Source organism: Bidens hawaiensis, unplaced genomic scaffold (assembly GCF_021521415.1).
Source record: "Bidens hawaiensis isolate Kalapana, Puna unplaced genomic scaffold, B.hawaiensis_p1.1 tig00052402_1, whole genome shotgun sequence".
Lineage (NCBI taxonomy): Eukaryota > Viridiplantae > Streptophyta > Magnoliopsida > Asterales > Asteraceae > Bidens > Bidens hawaiensis.
The window spans coordinates 76,326-102,276 of record NW_027499421.1 but is presented as its reverse complement, the minus strand read 5'-3'; the positions used below and the strand labels follow the sequence as shown (position 1 = coordinate 102,276).

Below are 25,951 nucleotides of genomic sequence, written 5' to 3'. Positions count from 1 at the left end.
AACAATATAAAATTCATAAAATTGCAGTTGTATGAAATGAAGAGGCCAGTACTACCGTTATGATGGGAAAATATACCATTTGTTTCTTTCAAAGATTTGGGCCCCCATGGCCCACCAATGTCGTGCAAACTTTTCACATTTCCATAATGTAATGGCCAAAATAAGTAAAAGAGATTAGTCAAAAGTAGGGTTGAGCACAAGCCGAACCAAATCAAGTGAGGGGTTGCTCGTTGCTAACTTGGCTCATTTACAAATTAAATCGGCTAGATCGGCTCAAAGTTGAACCAAGCCAAAATCAAGTGAGCATTTTCCAAGCATTTTTCTATCAATGTCGAGCAATTTTTTTAGCGTTACCTTTTCTTTATATTCTCTTTCGAATTTTTTTGTAAGAAATAAATTTGAAGTTGAATATAATATAAATAAAAATTAATTAGTAGCTTTTAGAAAAAAGTAGTAATAGCTTAGAAATATTTATAAAATTGAAGTTTGAAATTAAATATAATGTATATAGAACAACTAATAATTAAAAATAATTATCTAGATAATTATATACTCACAAATAAGTTATTTGGTTTTATAATTATCTTGAAATAGAAATATTGAATAATAAATATAACAAGCTTTTGTATCCGCGCGCTGCGGCGTGCAAGCATTATTGGTATACACCGGTGTAGACACAACAAGCAGCACCACCAACTATCTTACAAAGTGGAAAACGATTTACAAAGGGTCCTGCTAGGGACACCTCCACACCCATCCAATACGCCGCGTATAGAGCTATACGCGGCGTAATAGGTAATAGGGTACGATTTGACATCCTAGCCTGCAAAAGCTGGGCTTGTCATATCGTACCCTAATACGCTGCGTATAGCCCTATACGTGGCGTATTTGGTTATTTATATTATTGGAGCCCTGCTCCCTCCCCTCCCTCTCCATCTTTTTTTTTTACCCTCACCCTCACCCTGTTCAATCAACCAACAACAACAACCATTTATTTCTGGTGTCCCGGAGTTGGACGAGGAGGAGCCAGGGTACGCCGTTAACGGTCAGTCGAACTTGAACCAGGTTTCGTTTTATCTTTATTTAGTACATGTTAGGACATAGTTGTACATGTTATGACAGAGATTTGATGACTGGTTTAGTTTTGTTATGTGATATCAAGAGAGACGTTTATATTTTATAGGGACTTTTGAAAAAGTAAACTATATTTAATTGTAACTTGGGTTCCGTTATGACTAGGCGCAGGGGAGAGGACGACGCCGACGTTGGCGACGCGGCGTTCGTGGCCGCCGACGACTTCGGCATCGACATGGACTTTCTGTAGATTTTTATGTTTTAGTTGTCGTATTTACTTTTATTTGTATATTTTATCAATATAACACTAATTTTTGGTATATATATTTGTTAATTTTAGTAAATATATGTGTTAATTGTTTTGACCGAAATAATAATAAATATTAAATAAGTAACTAACAACCAAACTGACAAAAAGTCGGGTGTAAAGCTGCTGGCTAAACAAAAACAATCATGTCCTGGGCCACGATAAGCCACAATTGCCACCATCACTCTACCGCCACAAGGAGTTCAAAGACGGGAACTGTCAAGGCGGCAACGACATACAATCAAAGGCAACTTCCACTACGACTCGACCATCGCCAAAGGTTCGAAATCATAACCCCACAGAGGCAAAGCTTATGATTAAGTGCAAGTTGATCAACATTTGTCATCATCATCAGTCACAAATATCAGAAAGAAGTTTGGTGTCCTGTCTCAAATTTTAGTATTCATTAAATTTTCAAATTCCAAATTTTCATCACCATCTTCAAAAGCAAAAGATTTATCAAACAAAGCAAACGGCTCAAATGCCTTCTATCTATTGCCGCCTAGGGCTCCTGGCCAATCAGTGGTCGATCTAGAAAATTTTATTATAGGGGTCGGAAAGTTTAGCAATCGGTTGTTTGTCGTTGAAACTTTTTCGGTATCTTCAGGTCGGGTCATGTTACATTAAAAGTGCATTAAACAAAATAAGGTTATAAATACAAGACAAAATTAAGTCAATCGCGAGGCGCATTGAGGCAACAAGACTGAGTCGGTGCACAGAAAACACTGATTTATGTATGCAATAAAAATTATGAATAAACTTTATATGTTTTATATAAAAAAACACAATGATAAAGCCAAGAACTTATATACACACACACGTACATAATACTTTTCATGTAAACTAAAAAGATAAAAGAGTTAAGTGCCATTTTAGAACCTGTGGTTTGTCCAATTACGCAACTTTAGTATCATTTTTGAATTTATTGCAAATGGCTACCTCAGTTTTCTAAAACTTGCAATTTTAGTATTTTTCTAACCCCGTCTATTTTGTCCGTTAAATCATGGGCAAATTAGTAACTTTGATTCTTTATTTATTTTCTCTTTTGAGCTAATTGCCATTTTCATACTCGTGGTTTGTTCAACTACGCAACTTTAATACCTTTTTTTTTAAATTTATTGCAATTGAATACTTTGATTAGTTTTTGATAGATAGGCAAACTAAGAGAGACATTACATATTACAAATTAAAAGATCATATGTAACCCTAAATGAGCAGATCAACCCCCCCCCCCCCCCCCCCGGGTGTGCTCATTGATCCTTCAATGAATTACAATATGGTGTTTTGCCCATGTGATTCGTTAACCGTCGTTCATCTACAAGTTCAATTGATGTTGTACTAAGAGGTGCGAAATTGTGTGATTATAATCGATGTGTTAAAGTGCAACTGTTATCATACCGAACTTTTGAAAAAACATCAATGCACATAAAGAAAATGCAATAAAAATGGCTAAGATGAACTTGGATCTTGAGCTACTATAAGTAAATTGGCAATCAAGAACAAAAGGATAAAAAAATATGTTATACGTTTCATGGTTGTGCTCATCTTCTATCATGTATTTTAGTTACCTTTTAATTGTAATATGTAATATTCCTTTTAGTTTTCCTACATATCTAAAACTAATCAAAGTATCTAGCTGTAATAAATTCAAAAAAATGGTACTAAAGTTGCATAATTGAACAAACCATAGGTATGAAAATGTCAATTAGCTCAAAAGAGAAAATTAATAAAATAATTGAAATTATTAATTTTCTCCTGAATTAGCAGACAAAATACACGGGGTTAGAAAAAATTACTAAAATTGCAAGTTTTAGAAAAGTTAGGTGGCCATTTGCAATAAATTAAAACGATACTAAAGTTGCGTAATTGAACAAATCACAGGAACTAAAATGGCATTTAACTCCATTATCTTATCTTGTCGTCTGAAATCAAGTTTATTTGAAAAGTGTCGCTTCTGTTTATTCGTTTCAGTCCCTTATTCTATTTTTTTTTTACACTTTGAGGTTTTCATTTGTTCATTTAGGCTTTCTTTTGTTCGTTTGAAAAGCGTTCTTTTAGTTTTCACTGTATGAGGCTAGTAGCGACTGTCAGGATTTTATATTTCACTAAACATGGCAGTTAAGGACAAGTGGGATGACTAAGGAGGTGACTACCTAATTCTAGCATTCATTTACTTAGTGGGGTCTCCATTTGTTCGTTGGAGCTTTCATTTGTTCGTTTGAAAACTATTGCTTCAATTTTCACTGAACGAGGCTAGCAGGGACCGTTAGGCTTTTGTTTTTCATTGAATGGGACATTCAGGAACTCATGGGATGATTAAGGAGGTGATTCCCTCATTCTAGTCTTATTTTACTCATTGAGGTCTACATTTGTTCTTTTGGGTTTTCTTGGTTCGTTTGAAAACTGTCGCTTCTATTTTCATTGAACGAGGCTAGTAGTGACTGTCAGGATCTTGGTTTTCATTAAACGAGGCATTCAGGGACTCATTAGATGTTTACGGATTTGATTCCCTCATTATATTCTTTTTTTTTACCGATTATGGTCTCCATTTGTTCGTTTGGGATTTCATTTGTTCGTTTGAAAACCGTCGCTTATGTTTTCACTGAACGAGGCTGGCAACGACTGTCGGGATTTTGTATTAACTGAAGTAAGTCATTAGAGACTCAAAGGGTGGTTAAGAATGTGATTCCCTCATTCTAGTCTTCTTTTACTCGTTGCAGTCTCCATTTGTTCGTTTGGGCTTTCGTTTGTTCGTTTGAAAACTATTACTTTTGTTTTCGATGAACATGGCTAGCAGCGACTGTCGGGCTTTTGATTTTCACTGAACGAGGCATTCAGGGACTCATGAGATGATTACGGATGTGATTCCCTCAATCTATTCTCTTTTTACCGATTGTGGTCTCCATTTGTTCGTTTGTCATTTCATTTGTTTATTTGAAAACCGTCGCTTCTGTTTTCACTGAACGAGGCTAGCAGCAACTGTCGGGCCTTTGTACTAACTGAACGGGGTGATTAGAAACTTGAGGGGTGGTTAAGGATGTGATTCCCTCATTGTTTTCTTTTACTCGTTGCGGTCTCCATTCGTTCGTTTGAGCTTTCATTCATTCGTTTGAAAACTATTACTTCTGTTCTCATTGAATGGGGCTAGCATGGACTAATAGGCTTTTGTTTTTCACTGAAAGGGACATTCAGGGACTCATAGAATAATTATGTAGATGATTCCCTCATTCTAGTCTTATTTCACTCTTCGCGGTTTGCATTTATTCTTTTGGGCTTTCATTGGTTCGTTTGAAAACTGTCGCTTTTGTTTTCACTGAACGAGGTTAGTAGCAACTGTTGGGCTTTTGGTTTTCACTGAACGAGGCATTCAGGGACCTGTGAAATGATTCAGGACGTGATTCCCTCATTCTAGTTTTTTTTACTCGTTGTGGTCTCCATTTGTTCATTTGAGATTTCATTCGTTCGTTTGAAAACCGCCCCTTCTGTTTTTACTGAATGAGGCTAGCAGCGACTGCAGGGCTTTTATATTAACTGAACCGGGTCTTTAGAGACTCTAGGGGTGGTTAAGGACGTATTTCCTTGTTCTAAGGTTCTTTTACTTGTAGTGGTTTCCATTTGTTCATTTGGGCTTTCATTTGTTCGTTTGAAAACTGTTGCTTCAGTTTTCACTGAACGAGGCTAGCAGGAATAGTTAGGCTTTTGTTTTTCATTGAATAGGACATGCAGGGACTCATGGGATGATTAAGGAGGTGATTCCCTCATTCTAGTCTTATTTTACTCGTTGCGGTCTCCATTTGTTTTTTTGGGCTTTCATTGGTTTGTTTGAAAACTGTCGCTTCTGTTTTCATTGAACGAGGCTAGCAGTGACTGTCGGATTTTGGTTTTCACTAAATGAGGCATTCAAGGACCCATGAGATGATGACAGATGTGATTCCCTCATTCTAGTCTTTTTTTTACCGGTTGTGGTCTCCATTTGTTCGTTTAAGATTTCATTTGTTCGTTTGGGATTTCATTTGTTCGTTTGAAAATTGCCGCTTCTGTTTTCACTGAACGAGGCTAGCAGTGACTGTTGGGCTTTTGTATTAACTAAACAGGGCGATTAGATATTCATAGGATGATTAAGGATGTGATTCCATCATTCTTGTCTTTTTTTTACTCGTTGTGGTCTTCATTTGTTCGTTAGGGATTTCATTTATTCGTTTGATAACTGTAACTTCTGTTTTCACTAAACGAGGCTAGCAGCAACTGTCGGGCCTTTGTATTAACTGAACTGAGTCATTAGAGACTTGTGGGGTGGTTAAAGATGTGGTTCCCTCATTCTGGCCTTGTTTTACTCGTTGCGGTCTCCATTTGTTCTTTTGGATTTTCATTGGTTTGTTTGAAAACTGTCGCTTCTGTTCTCACTGTACGAGGCTAGCAGTGACTGTCGGGCATTTGATTTTTACTGAACAGGGCATTCAGAGACTCGTGGGATTATTAAGGAGGCGAGTCCTTCATTATAGACTTCTTTTACTCTTTGTAATTTCAATTTATTTGTTTGGGGTTTCTTTTGTTCATTTGAAAAATATCACTTTTGTTTTCACTGAAACGGGTCTATCATTAACCAATGCGCCAATCGTTTAACCGACGTAGGTGTCCACAATCACATCTTGTATGAACGATAGTGAAGATGGAACTATAGAAGCAAGACAATAGTGATAACAAAAACAAGATACCTATCAACGCATTGTTTGATCTTATGAACCAATTTGAGCCAAGAACTATAAAGAACCGCATAAAAAGCTTTGTTTCTGTTAGGCAGTCCTCGGGTCACACCTCGTCGTCTCTACGAGGTTGGGTGGTGGTGGTGGTGGTGGTGGTGGTGGTGTGTGGGGGGGGGGTGCTTCATGTGAGTTAGCGACGTGCGAGGTACTTTCTTGTGTTGGGTTTGTAAGCCTTGTTTGGTACTGGTTTATTATTTGAAATCTAATGAAAAGAGTGATGGACGTGCTGTTGTTGTAGAGGAGGCAGAAGCCCCTCATTTTGAGAGACGGTAAAATTTGTCGAACTCGATTTTCTTGTAAAATTTACATCAAAATGTGGGTAAAAGAATATATCATAACGGCTGTTTTAATTCAGAGTTAAGTGTCATATTAGTATTTTTGGTTTGTCCAATTATGCAGCTTCAATACCGTTTTTGAATTTGTTGCAAATGGCTACCTCACTCTTTTAAAACTTGCAATTTTAGTAATTTTTTCTAATCACGTATATTTTGTCCACTAAGTCAGGGACAAATTAGTCATTTCGATTATTTTATTGATTTTCTCTTTTGAGCTAATAGGCATTTTCTTACCTATTTTTTGTTCAATTATGTAACTTTGGTACCCTTTTTTGAATTTATTGTAACTTGATACTTTGATTAGTTTTGGATAGATAGGCAACCCAAGAGAGACATTATATATTATATATTACAATTAAAAGGTAACTAAAATATATGATAAGATGAAAACAACCATGAAATGTATAATATATTTTTTAGTCTTTTGTTCTTGATTACTAATTTACTTCTAGTAGCTTAAGATTCGAGTTCATCTTAGCCATTTTTTTACATTTCTTTATGTGCATTGATTTTTTTTTTCAAAAGTTCGGGTATGATAATAGTTTCACTTTAACACATGAATTGCAATCACACAACTTCGCACTTCTTAGTAAAACATCAATTGAACTTGTAGATAAACGACGGTTGACAAATTACATGGGCAAATCACCGTATCGTAATTCATTGAACTTACAGATGAATAATGGTTATGGTTTGAAGGATCAATGAGCACGCGGGGGGGCGGGGGGGAATTTGTTCATTTAGGGTTAGAGATGATCTTTTAATTGCAATATGTAATATCTCTCTTGGTTTGCCTATCTATCAAAAACTAATCAAAGTATTCAGTTGCAATAAATTCAAAAAAGGATACTAAAGTTGCGTAATTGAACAAACCACATGTATGAGACTGGCACTTTGCTTAAAAGAGAAAACAAATAAAATAATTGAAATTAGTAATTTGCCCCTGATTTAACGAACAAAATAGACGGGGTTAGAAAAAAGTACTGAAATTGCAAGTTTTAGAAAAGTGAGGCAGTCATTTACAATAAATTCAAAAGCAGTACTAAAATTGCGTAATTGGACAAATCAAATATATTAAAATGGCACTTAACTCAAGATAAAATAATAAGATAACATAATAATGTAAATAAAAACCAGAAAAGAAAAGCTAAAAAACTTAAAGAGTAACTAAAGTAAGACTAAAAACAATACTTAAAAGTTTTTTAATAGTTGTGTACTATCATCATTAGAAAGAACAAAAAAAAGTAAAAATAAAAAAAATACAAAAGACAAGGAAAGAGCGAAGTGTGTCGACAATCAACTTCTCAGCTCCTGTCGCAACTTCACATCACTGGAAATCTTTCTGGCAATATTTTTTCTTCTTTGTTCTATCTTTTCTCCTTTTCTCAATTTTTCACATGGGTCGGTATCAAAATTTTACAGGGGTCAGCCGAGATTTTTACGTATATATTACACTAAATCTTTTTTTATCATAGGGTACGCCCTCCTGCGCTCAAACAGTAGGTCCACCCCTGCTCCCAATGGAACCCGGAAATGGTAAAGGCGGCCACCAAAAGGCCGGTATGTAAAGAGAGAAGCATCCGGTAAACGTTGGCAAAGAGAGGGGCAAATGAGCTACTATAAAACAAATAGTGGTTAGTGCCTGTGCAAGTGTAAGGTGGAGAAAGAAAGGGTATTATGAATAGTAAATCTATGAGACGAACTAAATGTTAGTTTTTGATATATGTATATAATTATTTTTTACTTATTAGGTTTTTTAAAGTACTCGAAAATATACGATAGTTAAAAAATAATTATATTTGATATTCGATATTTCAACATCCAAGATAATTATAAAAAATTTTGAGCATATATAATTATAACGGCAAGTTAACGTATAAATTTAAAAAAAATGTGCTAATTATACGAATCAAGTATATTAGTTATATATGCAAGTACTATAATTACACTAGGTTATATATATAACTACATTAGTTGATTCTCACAGTTTGCACGCTAATTTAAGTTGTATTTGATTCAAACTCTATAATTATATATATAATAAAATATATTTGAGCCGAACCGAACCGAGCGGACCTTTGTTCGTTGTTTGGCTTGTTTACAAACTGAACTGAGCAGAGCTACTCGTTTACATTTGAGCGATAAATCGAGCAACCATTTTCCAAACAATTTCCGAATAAGGGGTTAGCGATGAACGGTTTAAACAACCCTAGTCAGAAAAAAAAAAGTACCAGATTGATTGGACCATGAATCTTAATGATAAAAATTCAAATTAACCTTTTTATTATATTTTCAGAAATCAATTAAATATAAAAAGAATTGAATAAAGAGTAATACTATATTCTAAAATTGTAATGTCGGCTTAGCCCAATGCAATATCACCAGCCCACTGTTGTGAAGCCCAACAACAGCGACATCATCATTCTAGACTTCTAGGCCTATCACCAATGCATCACAGTTGGCCAAACATGACCCGATAAGACATGATAAATTAAAAGTTATTAAAAATATAATCGATGTTTAATTATAAATATTAATTAAGTTATCATTTACTTATAAAACTATATTGTTTGATAAACGGGTCATATATGTGTCGTGCAAACCTATAACCTATTTAACAAAAATCAATATAGCTTGTTATTTGTGTCATAAACGGATTAAGCAGATTGAACCTATTTAGTAGGGGTGTTCTTCGGGTTTATTTTTCGGGTTTTGGGTTTTTCAAGTTGGTTTCTTCGGGTTTCAAAGTTTTTAAATCTTAACCCGAAACCCAGCCCAAATCTTTCACGGGTTTTTCGGGTTTGGGTTTTTTCGGATTGAGTTAATTGGGTTTCAAGTATCCTAGAAAATGAAACAAAAAACAAAAAAAATAAAAACTTCATTGCTAAAAAAACAGCGTATTCTTCTTTACTCGTAACGCAAATAATCAAATAATTAACCAACATAACTTGATAAAGTCATAAGCAATTCAAAAGAAGAGTAAAACTAAGTAACTAACTCGAGCCATAATCGTCTTCAATCAGACGCGATTTGGTTGTTCGAATACGGTTGCTATCAGTAATAAACGAAAAACATAAATTAACAATAAACAATCGATCCATAATAGTTGGAATGACAACAGTTGATTAGACTCAAATTCTGATAACTTTAGTTACTAAGACTAACCCTATTATACCTAAAAATATATTTAATTCAAAACTAAAAGTTTATTTGGATTTTTCGGGTTGACCCGAAACTTACAAATCAAACCCGAGAACCAACCAGAATTACTTCGGTTTCGGGTTCGGATTAGTCTTTTCTCAGATTCAGGTTTTTTGGGTCGGGTTAGTTCAGGTTCGGGTACGGGTTTTTTCGGGTTGGGTTTCGAGTAAAAATGACAACCCTACTATTTAGTAAAAACTTTTAGCTTTTCAATAATGTGTCGACCCCGTTATGATTCAAATCCGTTTACCCCAGACACGAACTCAAAAGAAATGACCAAAACCACTTGCAATTTGAGATTCAAATGGTGGAATATCTTCAAGATTAGCAAAAGAACTGAGAACTCTTAGTTAAGTGATGTGAAATGTGAGGGTTTAAAGTCAACTCCAATGGTCAATGTGGTCAATGAAGTCAAAGTTGGCTTCCCAACAGATGGACCAAATGCTACTATAAACCAATGCTTATGATTCCCTTCATGTCTTAAGTGCGTCACAAAAAGCATTCACCAAACAAAAGCTTTTGCATCTAAGTTTGACTTTGGCGTAAAGTCAAAAGTTTGACCGTTATGGATTTCGGCTATGGGCACCCGTTTTTCGTGTGGATAGTCAACTGGGAACAAGTAAATTTTGTAACTTCATATTATCAAAAGATAATCAGTTGAAATAAGTAATTTCAAAACTCAAGACAAGTTAAAAACGAGTGAATATGACCAAAGTAGTCATTTTTGTGAGTGTGTTGCAACAATTATGCGTATATAGTCATGAGATACATGAATCTTTGGATGTGTATCCTACTCACCTAAATTCTAAATATTTTCATTTTGTACCTGAATAATGCATACTCGAATTTATGTGATATGGTGTCGTGTATCATATTAATTTAAGTTATTATTGATGCGAAAAAGTCTAATATGGGAGTAAAAGTAGATGACACATTCAAGAAAATGATGAGTCTTATGATTTTTTGTAATTTTATTTTATTGTTAGAAATAATGATATGGAAGTGATCAGAAGGGACTTTTTGATGACAAATATTGTGAGATCGCTATGAAGATTTGGTTATGTTCCAATCAATTTCACAATCATAGGCACAGCCTTTATAAACTGTACTTTATACAACTAATCACTGTAGCCTTTATCTTTGCAGGCGTGCGTACAAGTGAAGTGATTGAATCTTTAGGTTTGTTAACTAATTAATTACTAACCACTCTGCTGGCTCAAACATCCCACAAAGTCCATTGCGACCGGGTGCCCGGTGTTAGGGTGGCTTTGTCTAAGCCGTTACAAATGGCAAATCGAATTTGTTCGAACTCACTTGATTGGTTTTGTAGGCGGGATTACGAAGAGTTGTTACCATGCAAAGACATTCAACATCCCTTACTAATGGAAATCTAATTCAAATTCCAACTTATTATAAAATTATGATTATAATTTTATTAAATTAATTATACGAACCAAGCGCACCATAAAATAATGAATATATATATATAGGGTTAAGTTATAATAGGAAGTATACTTTTTATAAAAATGATAAGAAGTAATCTTGTCTATTGATTTTAAACATGGATGGTTGAGATTAGTTTAGGGGAAAATCAAGTGTGAACATAAGGGGAAAGGTATAAAAGGAATAACACATTTGTTGACTTTCTCTCTCCACATGCAAGACACATGTCAAATTCCCCCATCACTTTTAAATGGTCATAACTTTTTTTTACGACCTTTTTATTGAAAAACAAATTCACCATAATAACGAGTGTCTTTTTATCTTTTATATGAGTACCATATTGTAATATAAAAATTAAAAAAAAATTAGTGGGTTTTTTACAAATTGTGTTTTACCGAATTGTGTTTTATAAAATTGTGTTATACAATAGTATTTTTCATTGTTTTTTTTTTCATTGTGTTTTTTCCATTGTGTTTTTTACATTGTGTCATACAATTGTGTTTTTTATTGTGTTTTTATCATTGTGTTTTTTTTCATAGTGTATTTTTCCATTGTGTTTTTCATAGTGTTTTCCATTGTGTTTTTTTGGACTTTTTCGGCGAGATGGTGGCGGTGGGTGACGGTTGTGGTGGCGGTGGGCGGTGGAGTGGCGGTGGTTGTAGGAGATGAGTGAAGATGTCATTGAGTTTTATGTAAGTGGGTTTTGAGATTAAAGTGTTAGACTAAAATAGCATTCTTAGAAAAATCAAACTTCTTATTTGAACCTAACCCTATATATATATATGTGTGTGTGTGTGTGTGTGTGTGTGTGTGTGTGTGTGTAGGGAGAGGATCAAGAGAAAACTCACATTTAGAGAGAAAACTAAAAAACTCCTAAAAATTTCTATGAATTATTTTTAATTAAAAATAAAAAATATTTCAAAATTCTGTTTTAGCCATTATTCTTATATTTTCTTATATTTCACTCGAAAAATATAAAAAAAATATAAAAAAAACCTGTTGTAATGCACATACGTATTACTGTGCGATACCGTTGTATTACACATGTGTATTACTATGTATTTTTGAGTTTAATAGTGTTTTATTGCATATATTCAATATTTGTGTATTGTATATGTGTAACAGTGTTGCATTATATGGAAAAAAAATAATAATAAAATAAAAGTTGATGTAGTGCACATATGCGTTAATGTTGTATTACACATACGTACTAATGTGTATTCGATGTATGTATTAGTCTTATATTGCATATGTACAATAGTGTGTATCAAATATGTGCAATAGTGTTGTATTCTATGCAATACAAACACTTTTGCATATATGCAATGCACACTATTACACATGCGCACTATACCGACGAAGTTACCGACAAGGTTTTTTTTTTAACCAATAACAACATATAAGAATAACGAAAAAAAAAAGAAACTTCAAAAAAAAATTAAAAAAAAAGTTAAAAATAGTTTTTAGAAGTTTTTAGGAGTTTTTAAGTTTTCTCTTTAAGAGTAGTTTTCATTAGAACCCACACCTGTGTATATATATATATATATAACTATATATAGGGGAAAAATATTTTGAGAACTTGATGAGTTGTAAAAACTTTAAGAATTTCATACGGAGCACACAATCATTTAAATGATATAAAATATTTGGTTGAGATTAAATTTGATTAAAAAATAAATTATGAGAGATAATAAAGATGTATGATAATTACATTAGTGTAAACGTTAGTTACACCTATGTAAAAAGTCGATTCGGTATGTAAAAAATAATGTATTTTTTTATGTACATGTAACCTACATATTACATATATGTAAAAAAAACTCAAAAAAAAATTTGTTACGTTAAGTTCTTTCGAGTTTTTAATACTCAAATTGGTTCTCAAAAGAAACCAAGTCTATATATATAGGGGAGTGATAATTTGAGAACCTTATTGAGTTTTAAGAACTTGAAGAGCCTCATTTTTAACCACGCATTAAATTAAATAGGTTAGATTATGTAGTTAAGATTAAATCTGATTAAAAAATTAAGTAGGAGAAAGAATAAAAATGTACAATGATTGCACTAACTTAAACGTTCGTTACACCCATGTAAAAAGTTGATTCGGTGTACGTACATGTAACCTACGTATATTACAAATATGTAAAAAAAAGTTCAAAAAAAATTGTTATGTTGAGTTCTTACGAGTTCTTAAAACTAAAAATGATTCTCAAAATAAATCAACTATATATATATATATCTTACTATACTAATAAACAAAAACCATCAAATGTCACGTGTCCTTCTCCAGCTCTTTTCAATCATGTGTGGTAATCTTCTAATCCCTCAAATTGTCATGTGTCATTTAACTCCAAATTAAAATATTAAACCTTTGGGTTCTCCATATTTATACTATATAATAAACAAAGCTTTGTAAGAGTCATGTGTCATCATCAAAGTGATCCTTATAAAATTTTCCTCTTCTCTATCATATTAAATGCATTTCTCTTTCTTATTAATAAGTTTGTATTTCATTTTTTTTCTTTTTAATCTTTCGTTTTCTCTTTTTAATAATTCTTTCCTGATTTAAAAAATTTAATACCAGCATAAATATTTTATTTTGTTTTATATAAATATATTGTATTAGTTGTTCATATTAGGTTTTTATAATAACTAACTAATATTCAGATTTTTACTAAGGTTTTAAATATATTATATTAGTTAATTAATATTAAGGTTTTATAAGAAATGATATTATTGTTTAAAGAGGCAAGATTAATTTAAAAATAAAATTTCAATAAACTTAACTTATTAAATATATATATGATTATTTATGTTAATTTCACTATTGATGTCATCTCAGTGTTTATGTTAATTTAAATGCGCGGGTTTCTTTAACCTGTTAAAGTATCAAATAGGTTCAAGTCAAAACAACTTATGATTTGAATGAGTTTTAGTCTACATGTTGATTATAAAAAAGTAGTCATTTACAATTTTTTTAGTTGACTATTTAATTAACCTATCATTTATGTTTAGTTCATCATCTTAAAAATCCACAAAAGTATGAACACTAGACTACATGTTTTGGTTTTTTAGGTGGATAAGACAACTTCTTACCTTTGAAATACAAATATTAGGCATTAGCACACTGTTGATCAAATGATAAATTGACTTTGTATATCCTTCAAATATTAAAGATTTCAAAAATATTGACTTCTTTAGTGAATGAGTTATACATGTACAAAAAATAAGGTCGTTCAAGAAATTAGCAAACATTTGCTATTCATGTTTTCAGAAGATGAAAATATTACCATTCTTCAGATAAATGATAAGCTACAAGAAAGTATTAGTTTTATGATGTTTTAAATAGCCAAAAAAATCTAAGGTTGTCAAGTCATAGGTTAGTCCTAGAAGTCGATGTTGAATGAAAATACAAGATGAAAGCTGTGTTATAGAAGCCAAAATCGTGTCCGGAAGTAATATTGGAACTCACACTTTTATTTTTTTAAAAATCCTACACCTTTAGATAAAATGATTACTTTCAAAGAATGAAATTTTCACTTTATTTTTGTTTTACAATGAAAATTAATAAAAGCTAAGGTCAATCAGTATAGATGGTTGGTTTGTCTTTGATACAATTTATTTTAACTCGTGGTCAGTTATGTGCTGCATTATCTAGAGTTAAAAACAGAAACAACGTGAAAATACTAGGTTTTGATATAGAAAGTAAAGTTATAAATAAAACTTCAAATACTGTGTACAAAGAAATAAATAGAGATTTATGAATTTTCTAACAATTTTTTATTTTCATTTGTGTAATATGTAATTTATACTACCATATAATATATCTTTATATCTGTTGAACATATATTTGTTTTTTGTATTTCACGTTGTGTTATTATTTAAATACATTTATTTATTATAACCCTTGTGCTACACGGGTAGCTAACCTAGTTTAATTAATATTAACATTAAAATTAACATCTGCATATAAACTCTCATTTCAAAACCTTATTATGTGTGCTTCTAAATTCAAAATCTAATATGATATTGAAAACATTGATCAGATTAAGATTGATCAGGCGCTAAACAATTATAAATTTGACATTATTAAATAATCATGTTTACTCTGTTCACCTCTCAATAGGGATTGAAACTTATTTCTTAACAGATTCTCATGAGAATTTTTGGCTTATTCAATCTGCAGATGACTTAAACAAAATGTTGGACGTTAAATTAATAAGTTAAGCAAAGAACTACAAATTTATGTATGATAAGAATCTCTACATATTATAAAAATCTTATTATTATGTGCCTTTGTAATGTAAATTTTAAATAATATAAAGAATTAAACTTGAAATGCACATTTTGCATAATATAAAGAACTAAATCTCTTTTTATATGTGCGTTCTCCATAAAACGATTCACTCACATAATAGCCTTACTTATATATGTTATATGCATTGGTTTAGTACTGCAAAATCTAAAGCTAATTTAAAAGAATGCTAACATCCATCTTTCTACACATTAATAATATGGGAAGTGGCATCATCTTTCTACACATGATACCCTTACTTATATATGTTAAGCACTTGTTTAGTACAACAAAATCTAAAGCTACTTTAGGAGAATGCTAGCATCCATGATTCTAATTGATAATATGTGAAGCGGCATTTTTTTATCGTAATTTTGCACCTTAAATTTAAGCATGGCCAAAAATATATTATTTGTAATTTTATGATGTGAATTATAAATATTTGTAATTATTTACGATATATTTTGTATTTATTTTTTTTGTTAATTTTGTTTTATTACCACCCCGTGTAATACACGGAATCTAAGCTAGTGTGTGTGTGCTCGCGCGCGCGCATACTATAGAATTTTGACAATACTCGTTAAAAAAATAAAATAAAAAACATAAACAAGCATACAAAGTAAAGTCTCACACCCTTACTCAGTAGCATGCTATTCGTAAGTCTAGAGAAAATAGGGTTGCGGAACTTTTCTTCTATAGCGTACCTCAAAGATATAGAGGCTCCTAAGAGAAAACGAAACAAGAAAGTTATTATATCAACAAATTTCATGCGACGCATTATGTGTGAACTTGTCGTACTCTTTGCAATCTCAACATACGTTTAATGATCTTCACATACGAGACTCTGGCAATCGCGAAAACTTGATAATCTCGAGGTCAATAGTCTAGTATCATTTATTTATTTAAAACCAACTAATCACACACATAACTAATATACTTTTAAATCTAGGTATAATTATCTAAGTAGCGCATTTTCACACACCTTGATACCAGTAATCAAAATATATATACATATATACATATATGCGCGCATTAAAAATATGAAACCTTATAAAAAATTTATTGGATCCTATTAAAAGTTTAAAATCTTATAATTATTGGGCTCAAATAATTTCTTTATCCATCATCAAGATTCCAACTATACCATATTGAGTTATTGGGCCCAAATAAAAAGTAGAAACAATAAAAATGAAAAAAAAATAATAAAAAAGAAACAAAGTAGCGACAAGCAGAAGAAAAGCCAAGTTGTCAAAAATACTATGAGAGTTTCATGAATAATCGGTTAGCTATTATAGCATGTCGTTTTAATACTATATATATATATATATATATATATATATATATATATATATATTTGCTATGTTTATTGTTATACCGTCAAATCATCATTTAAAAAAAATCGTTTACGTAATTCATTACCTGTAAGGGCTTAAGAGCCTTTTTCTTTTGGCTCGGTCGAGGCATTTAAATCCTCTTGACCAGCCTTGCTTGATACAGTTATATAACCTTACATGTGTATGTGTGTAAGATCCAAGTCTCTTCACATCTCTCACTACTCAGTGTATAGTCTGATTTCTCAGGCGCTTGAATTTATGTTTATGGACTTGTCTCCCTTCAAGGTGAGGTGTTATTTGAGGCCCATATCATCATGTGGCTTTAGTACATATCTATTTATTATTTTTGTAACAAATATGTGACTTGTATATGTATTTTACATGATTATGGAAAGGTATTAGTTTTTCATACTTTTTTATGTTTATAATCGTTTTAAAAAATTAAATTCCTAAGAGAGAGACAATATATACTGTAGTTGTACGAATTTGAAATGATTATAGCTCTAGAAGAGTGAGTCATGTTGTTCACACAATCTTGTCTTTGGTAACTTAATAAATAATAGCATCTACATATTTACATCTTTGGTTGAAAAAAAAATGCATTATAAAATTTGGGGTTTAGATCAAATATAAATGAAATTAACGTGCTAATTGTGATAATCAAGTAAAGTAATTATATATACAAGTAAAGTAATTATGTAGTTATATCATAGAAATTACTCTATGATGTAATTACATAATTATTCTAACTGATTCTCTCAATTAGCATGTTAATTTCATTTATACGTTAACTTTCCCCATAAACATTGTATACTTGTAATCAAGATTTGGTTTAACGTAGTGTCAACTTGTTTACTTATTTATTAAATAACGGTTTAAACAAAAAATTTCATACATAATTATATTGTTATGGCATTATATTAATGGTTCGACTGGGAGTATAATTTGCATGCTAAACAATTCATTAGCGATAGTGCTAGAGTCTGTACTTCTTTGTGATCGGTTCAGTTTCTATAACAATATTATCGTGTTATATAATGTAAGAATACTTTACTAAAAGGATTTTAGCATATATAGAATGTAGAATCATCGAACACACTATATATATCGGTTCTTAATATTGTAATATCAGTTATATTTGCATACGACATGAATTTAATTTAGCGTTTCATGTAATGAAATGTGATACACGTGTTAAAGTGAATACACAATCATATTTTCATGCAACTCTTAATTATATCACTGATTTCTTTTTCAAGTTACCGTTAAACGTATACTACCAGAAAATATATAAACAAATAAATTGCTTTCTGATTTTCTCTATATATGATGCAAGTGTTCGGCTTGATATGCATTATCTATGTGTTTGTAGGCCTTCAAGTTTCCGTACAAACATCAACTCAACTTCCAGATTCCCTTTTATCAAACTGAGATTTTGCTGCACCATTTCATGCAAATAGAATGCTGACTATATGCTTTTCATGCACTGTATACAACATCATCTTTCAAGATTTGTGTGCTCTATAGCTATAAATGTATACCATCATATGTGACTTGTCATATCATATACAAAACAAAACATATCTTGCAGTCATTACATCAGTTTGACAACTTTGTCCTCACATATATATGTGTGTGTATCTTGCCTATACATATATACATGCTCCTTATCACCTTATGCACCATCCATACCACTCACCCCAACTGTCTTTGAAATGGATAGTAGAATTTGGTTGATTATCATTGTTTGGCATACAATGATGATTATGGTATGTGCAAGAAATATGCATATTGCAACTTCACATGGTCTACTTCACCAAGGTTGGTGTCATTCTTATGATTATATTTTGTTTGTTTAATTTGTTAAATTATTTGTACCAAAAATATTTATTAGAGGTTTTGTATCATTATACACAGGCAAAAGTATGCAATCTCCTGGCACTCCTTTTACCATTAAAGAGGTATTTGAAATGAAAATAATATTAGGAAACCATGAAGTGATCGACAAAATGGGTTGAGCAAGGAGGCAAAGTTAGTTTTGGTTTAACTTTTTCGTGTGAGTGTGATTGGATTTGACACTCTTAACTATAAACATTTGTTTTTCATTTTTTTAAAACGGCGATTTTCTTGTATGCTAGGCTATCGCACTCTACAATTTGTTGTTTCATCTTTTTTTTATTTATTATTATTATTATTATTATTATTATTATTATAGTTACCTACGGTGTGGTTGGGTGTCCTACTATGTCCTTACGTACGTTTTGCAAAGCTGTCACAGGGTGTGATATGGTGGTATTATTATTATTATTATTATTATTATTATTATTATTATTATTATTATTATTTAACGAGAAGTCTAAAAGCGTCAGCCGTGTCATCCCTTGCTCATTTTATTCGTCTAGCAACAAAAAAACGTCCCATTGTCCTCTCCTCCATCCCACAAATCCATCCAACCCTATCATTGTACACCGATGGGTCATCCAAAAACGCTCACGGACGTCACATAAGCTCAAAACGCCCTGAAAACACCTATTGTGAAATATGCTATATTTAATACGTTAAAAAATAGTAACACAATGATATAATACTCAATAATCTTGTTTTAACTTTAGCAAATAACAGTATGTAATTATCTAAATGGTTTCTTAGTTTTTTTTTTTTGAAATTTATAAAAAGGGAATTGGTAACCAAGAAAAGGAAGAAGAGATGCTAAGTAGACTTGGGTCAAGACCACCAAGATGTGAGCACAAGTGTAGAGGTTGCACCCCATGCAGTCCAATTCAAGTTCCTACAGTCCATTTGGGTCCACTATATGCAAACTATGAGCCAGAAGGTTGGAAATGCAAATGTGGCTTGTCTTTCTATGACCCTTAATTCAATACATCCCTTTGCAACATGTATAACTTTCTTTTTAATACTATTATCATATTATTTTTGTGTCATGGTTTAGATATTTATGAATGGATGTTTAAATTTGTTAGGCTGAGAGGTGTGGGGGGCTCTAATGGGGGTTTTAGTGGGGGCTCCAACCAATAATATTATGACGTGTGGCAGAGAGAGAAACTGGATAAGGGGGTTGTTGGAGCCCTGGCCCCTGGTGTGGAGGGGCTCCAGCGAATTTTTTTTTTTTTATAAATATATTCAAACAACGTATTATTAAAAAAAACACATTACTATCTAAAATTCAAATTACAAAAAAAACATACTAAAAATTAAACAAACAATAATACTTAATAATAACACTAATCTAATACAAGATCATCGGGTCGCCTCGCCCACAAATGTTCAACCAACTCATGTCGAAGATTCCCGTGTATCTCACGGCTCTTGATATTTGCTATGTTATGAAGTCTTTGTTGATCACTGATTGTGGACGGTTGTAGCGGAATGTCACCTTGGTAGTTTTGGCAGATAGCTTTGCCCTCGTCTTCTAACGTCATGTTGTGTAGGATCAGACACGTGTAGACGACGTCCGTTATCCTCTCCCGAGTCCAATAATGTATCGGGTTCGCCAGTACATAATATTGTTTTTTCAGAGCTCCAAAAGCTCTTTTAATATCTTTTCTAACAGACTCTTACTTCTTCGTAAAATACTTCCGTTTATCGGCGATTGGATCTGTAAAAGCTTGAACTAACAAAGCCCATTCGTTGTAAATACCATCGATCAGATAGTACCCGTACTTGAAGAGTTCTCCATTTGCAACAAAAGATTGAGGTGGTTCAACCCCGTCGATAAGGTCGTTGATCAAATGTGACTGATCGATAACATTAAGGTCGTTATTTGACCCAGCAACACCAAAAAAAGCATGCCAAAACCAAAGATCCTGTGACACCGCCGCCTCAAGTATAAGGGTCAGCCCTTCATGATCACCACGGTGGAACTGACCTTGCCAGGCCGTTGGACACATAGCCCATCCAACATGCGTACAATCGATGCTACCTAGCATCCCAGGAAAACCATTTTTTCTGCGTGCACCTCATATATGCGTTGGATGTCATACATTGTAGGTTTACGCAGATATCTCCGAGAGTAAATCGATATGACTCCTACGTATATAAAATAATCTATAAACATATAATATATATTACAAAATGTAATAAATATTTAATAAAAACTAAAATTAATGTTTTTTACCTTGGCAGAAAAAATAAAGGGATTCACGTGCAACCCTTTTCGACATCTGTAAATACTCATCCAAAGCGTCCGACGAGATGCCGTACGCTAATTGACGGATAGCAGCCGTGCATTTTTGAAGAGGGGTAAAACCGGGGAGACCCCTAGCATCCTCCCTTTGTTAAAAAAAGGGATACCGTGCCTCTAAATCACTTGCTATACGCATGAACAATTGTCTGCTCATTCGGAAACGAGTTCAAAAATTCGACTCCTCGTATACCGGTTGAGGGCTAAAATAATGTCTAATCAAAGTATCGTTAGCACCCGATCGATCACGATCACGAGGTGGTGCTCTAACTCTCGGGACTCGAGGTTGATGGGCTTGATTTTGCAAGAGATCCACCACGGTTGCGGTCAAAACTCCCCCTACATGAAGAAGCAAATCATCCTCTTCGGAGGAGTCGGAATCATACGAGTACCACAACATTTTTTTTAAAAAAAGTTGAGAAGATGAACTGATTTTGGGTGAAGGTTTGAAGTTGTGGTATAAAAATGGGATGAAATGGGGTATTATATAGGAAAAAATATTTTTTTTTTAATTAAATAAGAGCCCAACGGCTCTTTTCCATTACCAAGACACCTTTATCTCTCTCTTCTGCCGCTAACCCCATCACGCCTGCATGTTTTTTCGCGCTAGCGCCCCGTTAGCGCCCCCGCTAGCGCCCCGGTGGTGTGGTGTTAGCGCCTGAAGGCGCGAGCGGAGGGGCTCTAGCGCCCCTGTTGAAGCCCCACACCCCTCGGCCTTAGATGTTCATGTTGAACACTAGTATATATATGAAATTAAATGCATCTGAAAAGACTATTGACATGATATTTTGGATGCTTGTTTTGAAAATGACTATACAATATTGAATAATAATAATTAAATAATTATGTAAGTAGTATTTTGATCTGTCTATGTTGTCTGAATATTTTAAAGTTTATAAAGGTTTTGATTATTTAGTATTTACTTAACATAAAATTATCATAAATGAGACAGTAAGTGTAGATGGTTTAGAATTTATATTTTCGAATATGTTTTTTAAATAGAAGAGTACAAACTAAAATTAATTTTAAAAATCTAACAATCATTTATATTCTATATTCTCTGGTCTATTAGACATTGGTAACAAACGTTTATTGTAAAATATGCATCCAAATATTTAATGCCTTCATAAGTCCTAATTGACTAATTTCATTCAATGTTTCAATTTTCAAACTTTATATAATATGGTTTTTCTTGATTTCTGTTTTATAGAAACTTGAAATGCATAGAATAAGAAAAAACAAGTTTTTCACTCCAACCTTAAAATTGATCCTAAGGCTGAGGGGTAGAGATGAGCAAAAAAACCGGTTGGTGAACCGGTTCAACGGTTTAAACCGAAAACCGGTTTTTACAAAAACCGGTTATTTAAAAACCGGTTTGACCGGTTTAGTAACCTCCGGTTCGTATATCGGTTACAAGTTCTATGGAAAAAACCGGTTACTGAACCGGTTATGGAAAAAACCGGTTAATTTTAAAACCAGTTATTATGAAAAAAACCAGTTATTAACCGGTTATTTTAAAAAAAAACCCGGTTAATTAAAAAAACCGGTTATTAACCGGTTCTAACCGGTTTCTAAACCGGTCCTAACCGGTTAGACCGGTCCGAGTTTTGCACCAAAAAAACCGGTTATTAAACCGGTCCGGTTATTTAAAAACCGGTTTTTTTTCAGGCCAAGAAAAACCGGTCCGGTTATTAACCGAACCGGTTTTTTTAAAAAAACCGATTTGTGCACCTCTACTGAGGGGTGTGGGGCTTCAACGGGGGCGCTAGAGCCCCTCCGCTCGCGCCCCCAGGCGCTAACACCACACCACCGGGGCGCTAACCGGGGCGCTAACGGGGCGCTAGCGCGGAAAAACATGCAGGCGCAAGCTGGTTAGCGGGAGAAGAGAGAGAAAAGCACGGGATTTGATGGTTTTTTGACCGTTGGGAGCCAACCAAACCAAAAAAAAAAATATTTTTCCTATATAATTATACCCCATTAAAGCCCCCATTAAAGCCCCCCATACCAGGGCCAGAGAGAGAATGTTATGACGTGGGGGCTCCAACCAATAATATTATGACGTGTGGCAGAGAGAGAAACTGGATAAGGGGAGTGTTGGAGCCCCCATTAGAGCCCCCCACACCCCTCAGCCTAACAAAAGTCAAAAACACCATGATAATAATAACTAATAAACAACATAATCATCAAAACACAAGAACCATAAAATACATTTTACTCGATTTTTTTTTTTTTTTGAATGTTAATGCTTTCCTCCTACTATTTACAATATACCACCATTGCCAGGAATAGAACCCTGGACCTCTCACCCAAAGGCCAAAGCCTTTACCATCCCACCAAAGTGGAGATGGCATTTTACTCGATGATATATGGTGGTGTAACATATGCTTTAACATCTGGTTATGTTACATATACTCATTTATTTTGGAGGCTAAGAGTCAAATACGCAATAGATGAGTTTGGTGGATTTAGAACTAGAATACTAGTAGCTAAAAATAACAAACAAGAACCAATAAAAGATCAAACTTTTCACATTATTTCACAATTCCAAACTTAAACCAACCTCATGAACACCATAAATAACAAGAAATCATACATAAATTTCATCAAAAACCAAGATCCATAATGGGTTATGTATATATATCAAAACAACCCTTTTGGGTCATGATTTTAACCCATAAACCATTTGTGTATACTTATCTTTAATCCATCTAAAGCTCTTTTTAATTGACCCTTTGACTTTGCCTTCAACTGTATAAGCCTTGTAACTAGCCACCCTTTTCTTCCTTTGCAACTCAGGGTCATTAAAACTCCAGTTTTTTGACACTGATCCATTGGTTGACTTGCTACCATTTTTCTTGAACTTGGGTTCATTTTGGTGATCCATTTGGTAAGATGATGATGCATGTGATGTGCTATAACATCTAAAATCTTGAAAACTTGTGTTGTTGTTGTTGTTGTTGTAAGGTTGTATTTGCATCCCATTTGCATTGTAGGATTTGGATCTGAAGTCTTCCATTGATTTCTTGATTTTTTTTTTCTCTGAAGTTTTTTTTCTCTCTCTAAAAGGTTGTGAAGAGTATAGATACAGAGAGAATGGGTTGTATCCAACTGGGGTGGGTAGTGGATTTTATTTTACAAAGTAAGTTGATGAGAATTTAAAGTCACTGTTTGCTTGCGTCGGTGGAGGTTGGAATTTGTTCTATGTCAAGAGGACATATTTAAATGATATATAAATAGATTATATATAAATAGATTTATGTCAAGAGGACATATTATTGACTTTTTAATAGTTTATATTATTATATAGATTATGATATTAATGTATATTAATATACGAGTAAACTGTGGTTTTCGTCTATGTGTAAATCTTTGGTTTTAATCCAATAGTTTTAAATCTGTGATTTTCGTCCCTGTGGTTTCATTTCACTTTTGCAATTAAACCTCGACTCCACTAATCTCGTTAAGTTTGGTCGTTAAACTCATCAGCGTGCCTCTCACGTGAGGGACAGTTTTGTCTTTTTTTCCTCAAATAAACCTAACCCTAATTCGCAAGCCCCTACGCTTGAGGGGCTGAGGTGTATTGGGAGGGTGGGGGAGACAAAATGGCCCCTCACGTGTGGGGCACGCTGATGGGTTTTAACGATCAAATTTAACGGGGTTAGTGGGGTCGGGTTTAATTACAAGTGAAATGAAACCACAGGGACGAAAATCGCAGATTTAAAACCACTGAACTGAAACCGCAGATTTGGACAAACCATAGGAACGAAAACTGTAGCTTACTCTTAATATATTTACTTTTATTTTAAGTAGGGGCGTCCCCAAAATCGCTAAAAATTTTTGAGTCAGAGCAAGTAAAATATGGGCTTCTTAGTTTAAACATTTTTATTTGGATTTAATGTAACATCCTAAAATTTTAATGTTGAATAAAGAAAGTTATGTTTAGTGATTTCGCGTTATTGATTAATTAATATCGAGTAAGGAGCGGATCATGGACTTAGATTAATTGAGATGGGTTAAATGAGAATGGGCCTTAGGTCCATGGGCTTTAAGGGATATAAATATCCCCTAAACCCTAAAACATCACTTATTCCATCTTATTCTCTAACACTCCAAAACACACCCACACCACTCACACCGCCGGCGGCCGAGGGAGAGGAACGAGCGAGATCCGAGAGAGAGTGAGCGATTAGTTGTGATTAAACAAGTTAAACGAGATCCAAACAAGCACAAAAAGGTATGATTCTTGATCTTTGAAGTTTAAAGATCCAAGCTTTATAGTGTTTATACGACCGAAAACGGTTAGGAAGCATAGTGGGTGATGTCGAACCATAACAAGGGTGTTAAAATCGCCAAAAATGCTTGATAGAAACCAAACAGCGGCAGAACTGGGCAACTTCGCCTTCAAAGCGATAACTTCGCCTTCAAAGCGATAACTTCGCCTGAGGCCAAGTTCGCCTAATTGATAACTTCGCTTACGGCCAAGTTCGCCTAACTGGTAACTTCGCCTGAGGCCAAGTTCGCCTAATTGATAACTTCGCTTACGGCCAAGTTCGCCTAACTGATAACTTCGCCTAAAGCTAAGTCCGCTTAAGGTTTAACTTCGCTTAAAGCTAAGTTCGCCTAACGTTTAACTTCGCTTAAAGTCAAGTTCGATTAGGAAATAAATTAAAAACCTAATGAAAAATGTGAAGACAGTTAATGGAAATAAAATTTTTCCAAGCTGACCTGGCAGCTCGACCCCAGCCAGGGGCTCTGCCCCTTGGACCCTGCTAGGGGCTGCCGCCCCTAGACCCCGCTGCCAGGGGCGCTGCCCCCGGACCCCCGTTCGTTGTGGGTCATATAAAGATAGAAATGCAATATGAGAAGTGATAGTTAATTGATGCGTATACTTGTTATAAAGTCAGCCGTGCACAACTGAAGAAAGGGATTACGATTAACGGTGAACGTAACCGTGTTCATGTGATTTTCTAGCCCCATTCCTTGTTATGTTTTCGGGGCTGTG

At 33.6% G+C, this 25,951-nt stretch overlaps 1 protein-coding gene across 1 annotated transcript; it reads right to left on the bottom strand.

The window, feature by feature from the left end:
• Positions 1-23,604: 23,604 nt before the first annotated feature.
• On the bottom strand, positions 23,605-24,099 carry LOC143599588 (uncharacterized). Its single transcript, XM_077077501.1, has one exon. It carries the CDS (start codon positions 23,963-23,965, stop codon positions 23,609-23,611), a length of 357 nt encoding a protein of 118 aa, XP_076933616.1. The 5' UTR covers positions 23,966-24,099; the 3' UTR covers positions 23,605-23,608.
• Positions 24,100-25,951: the final 1,852 nt, after the last annotated feature.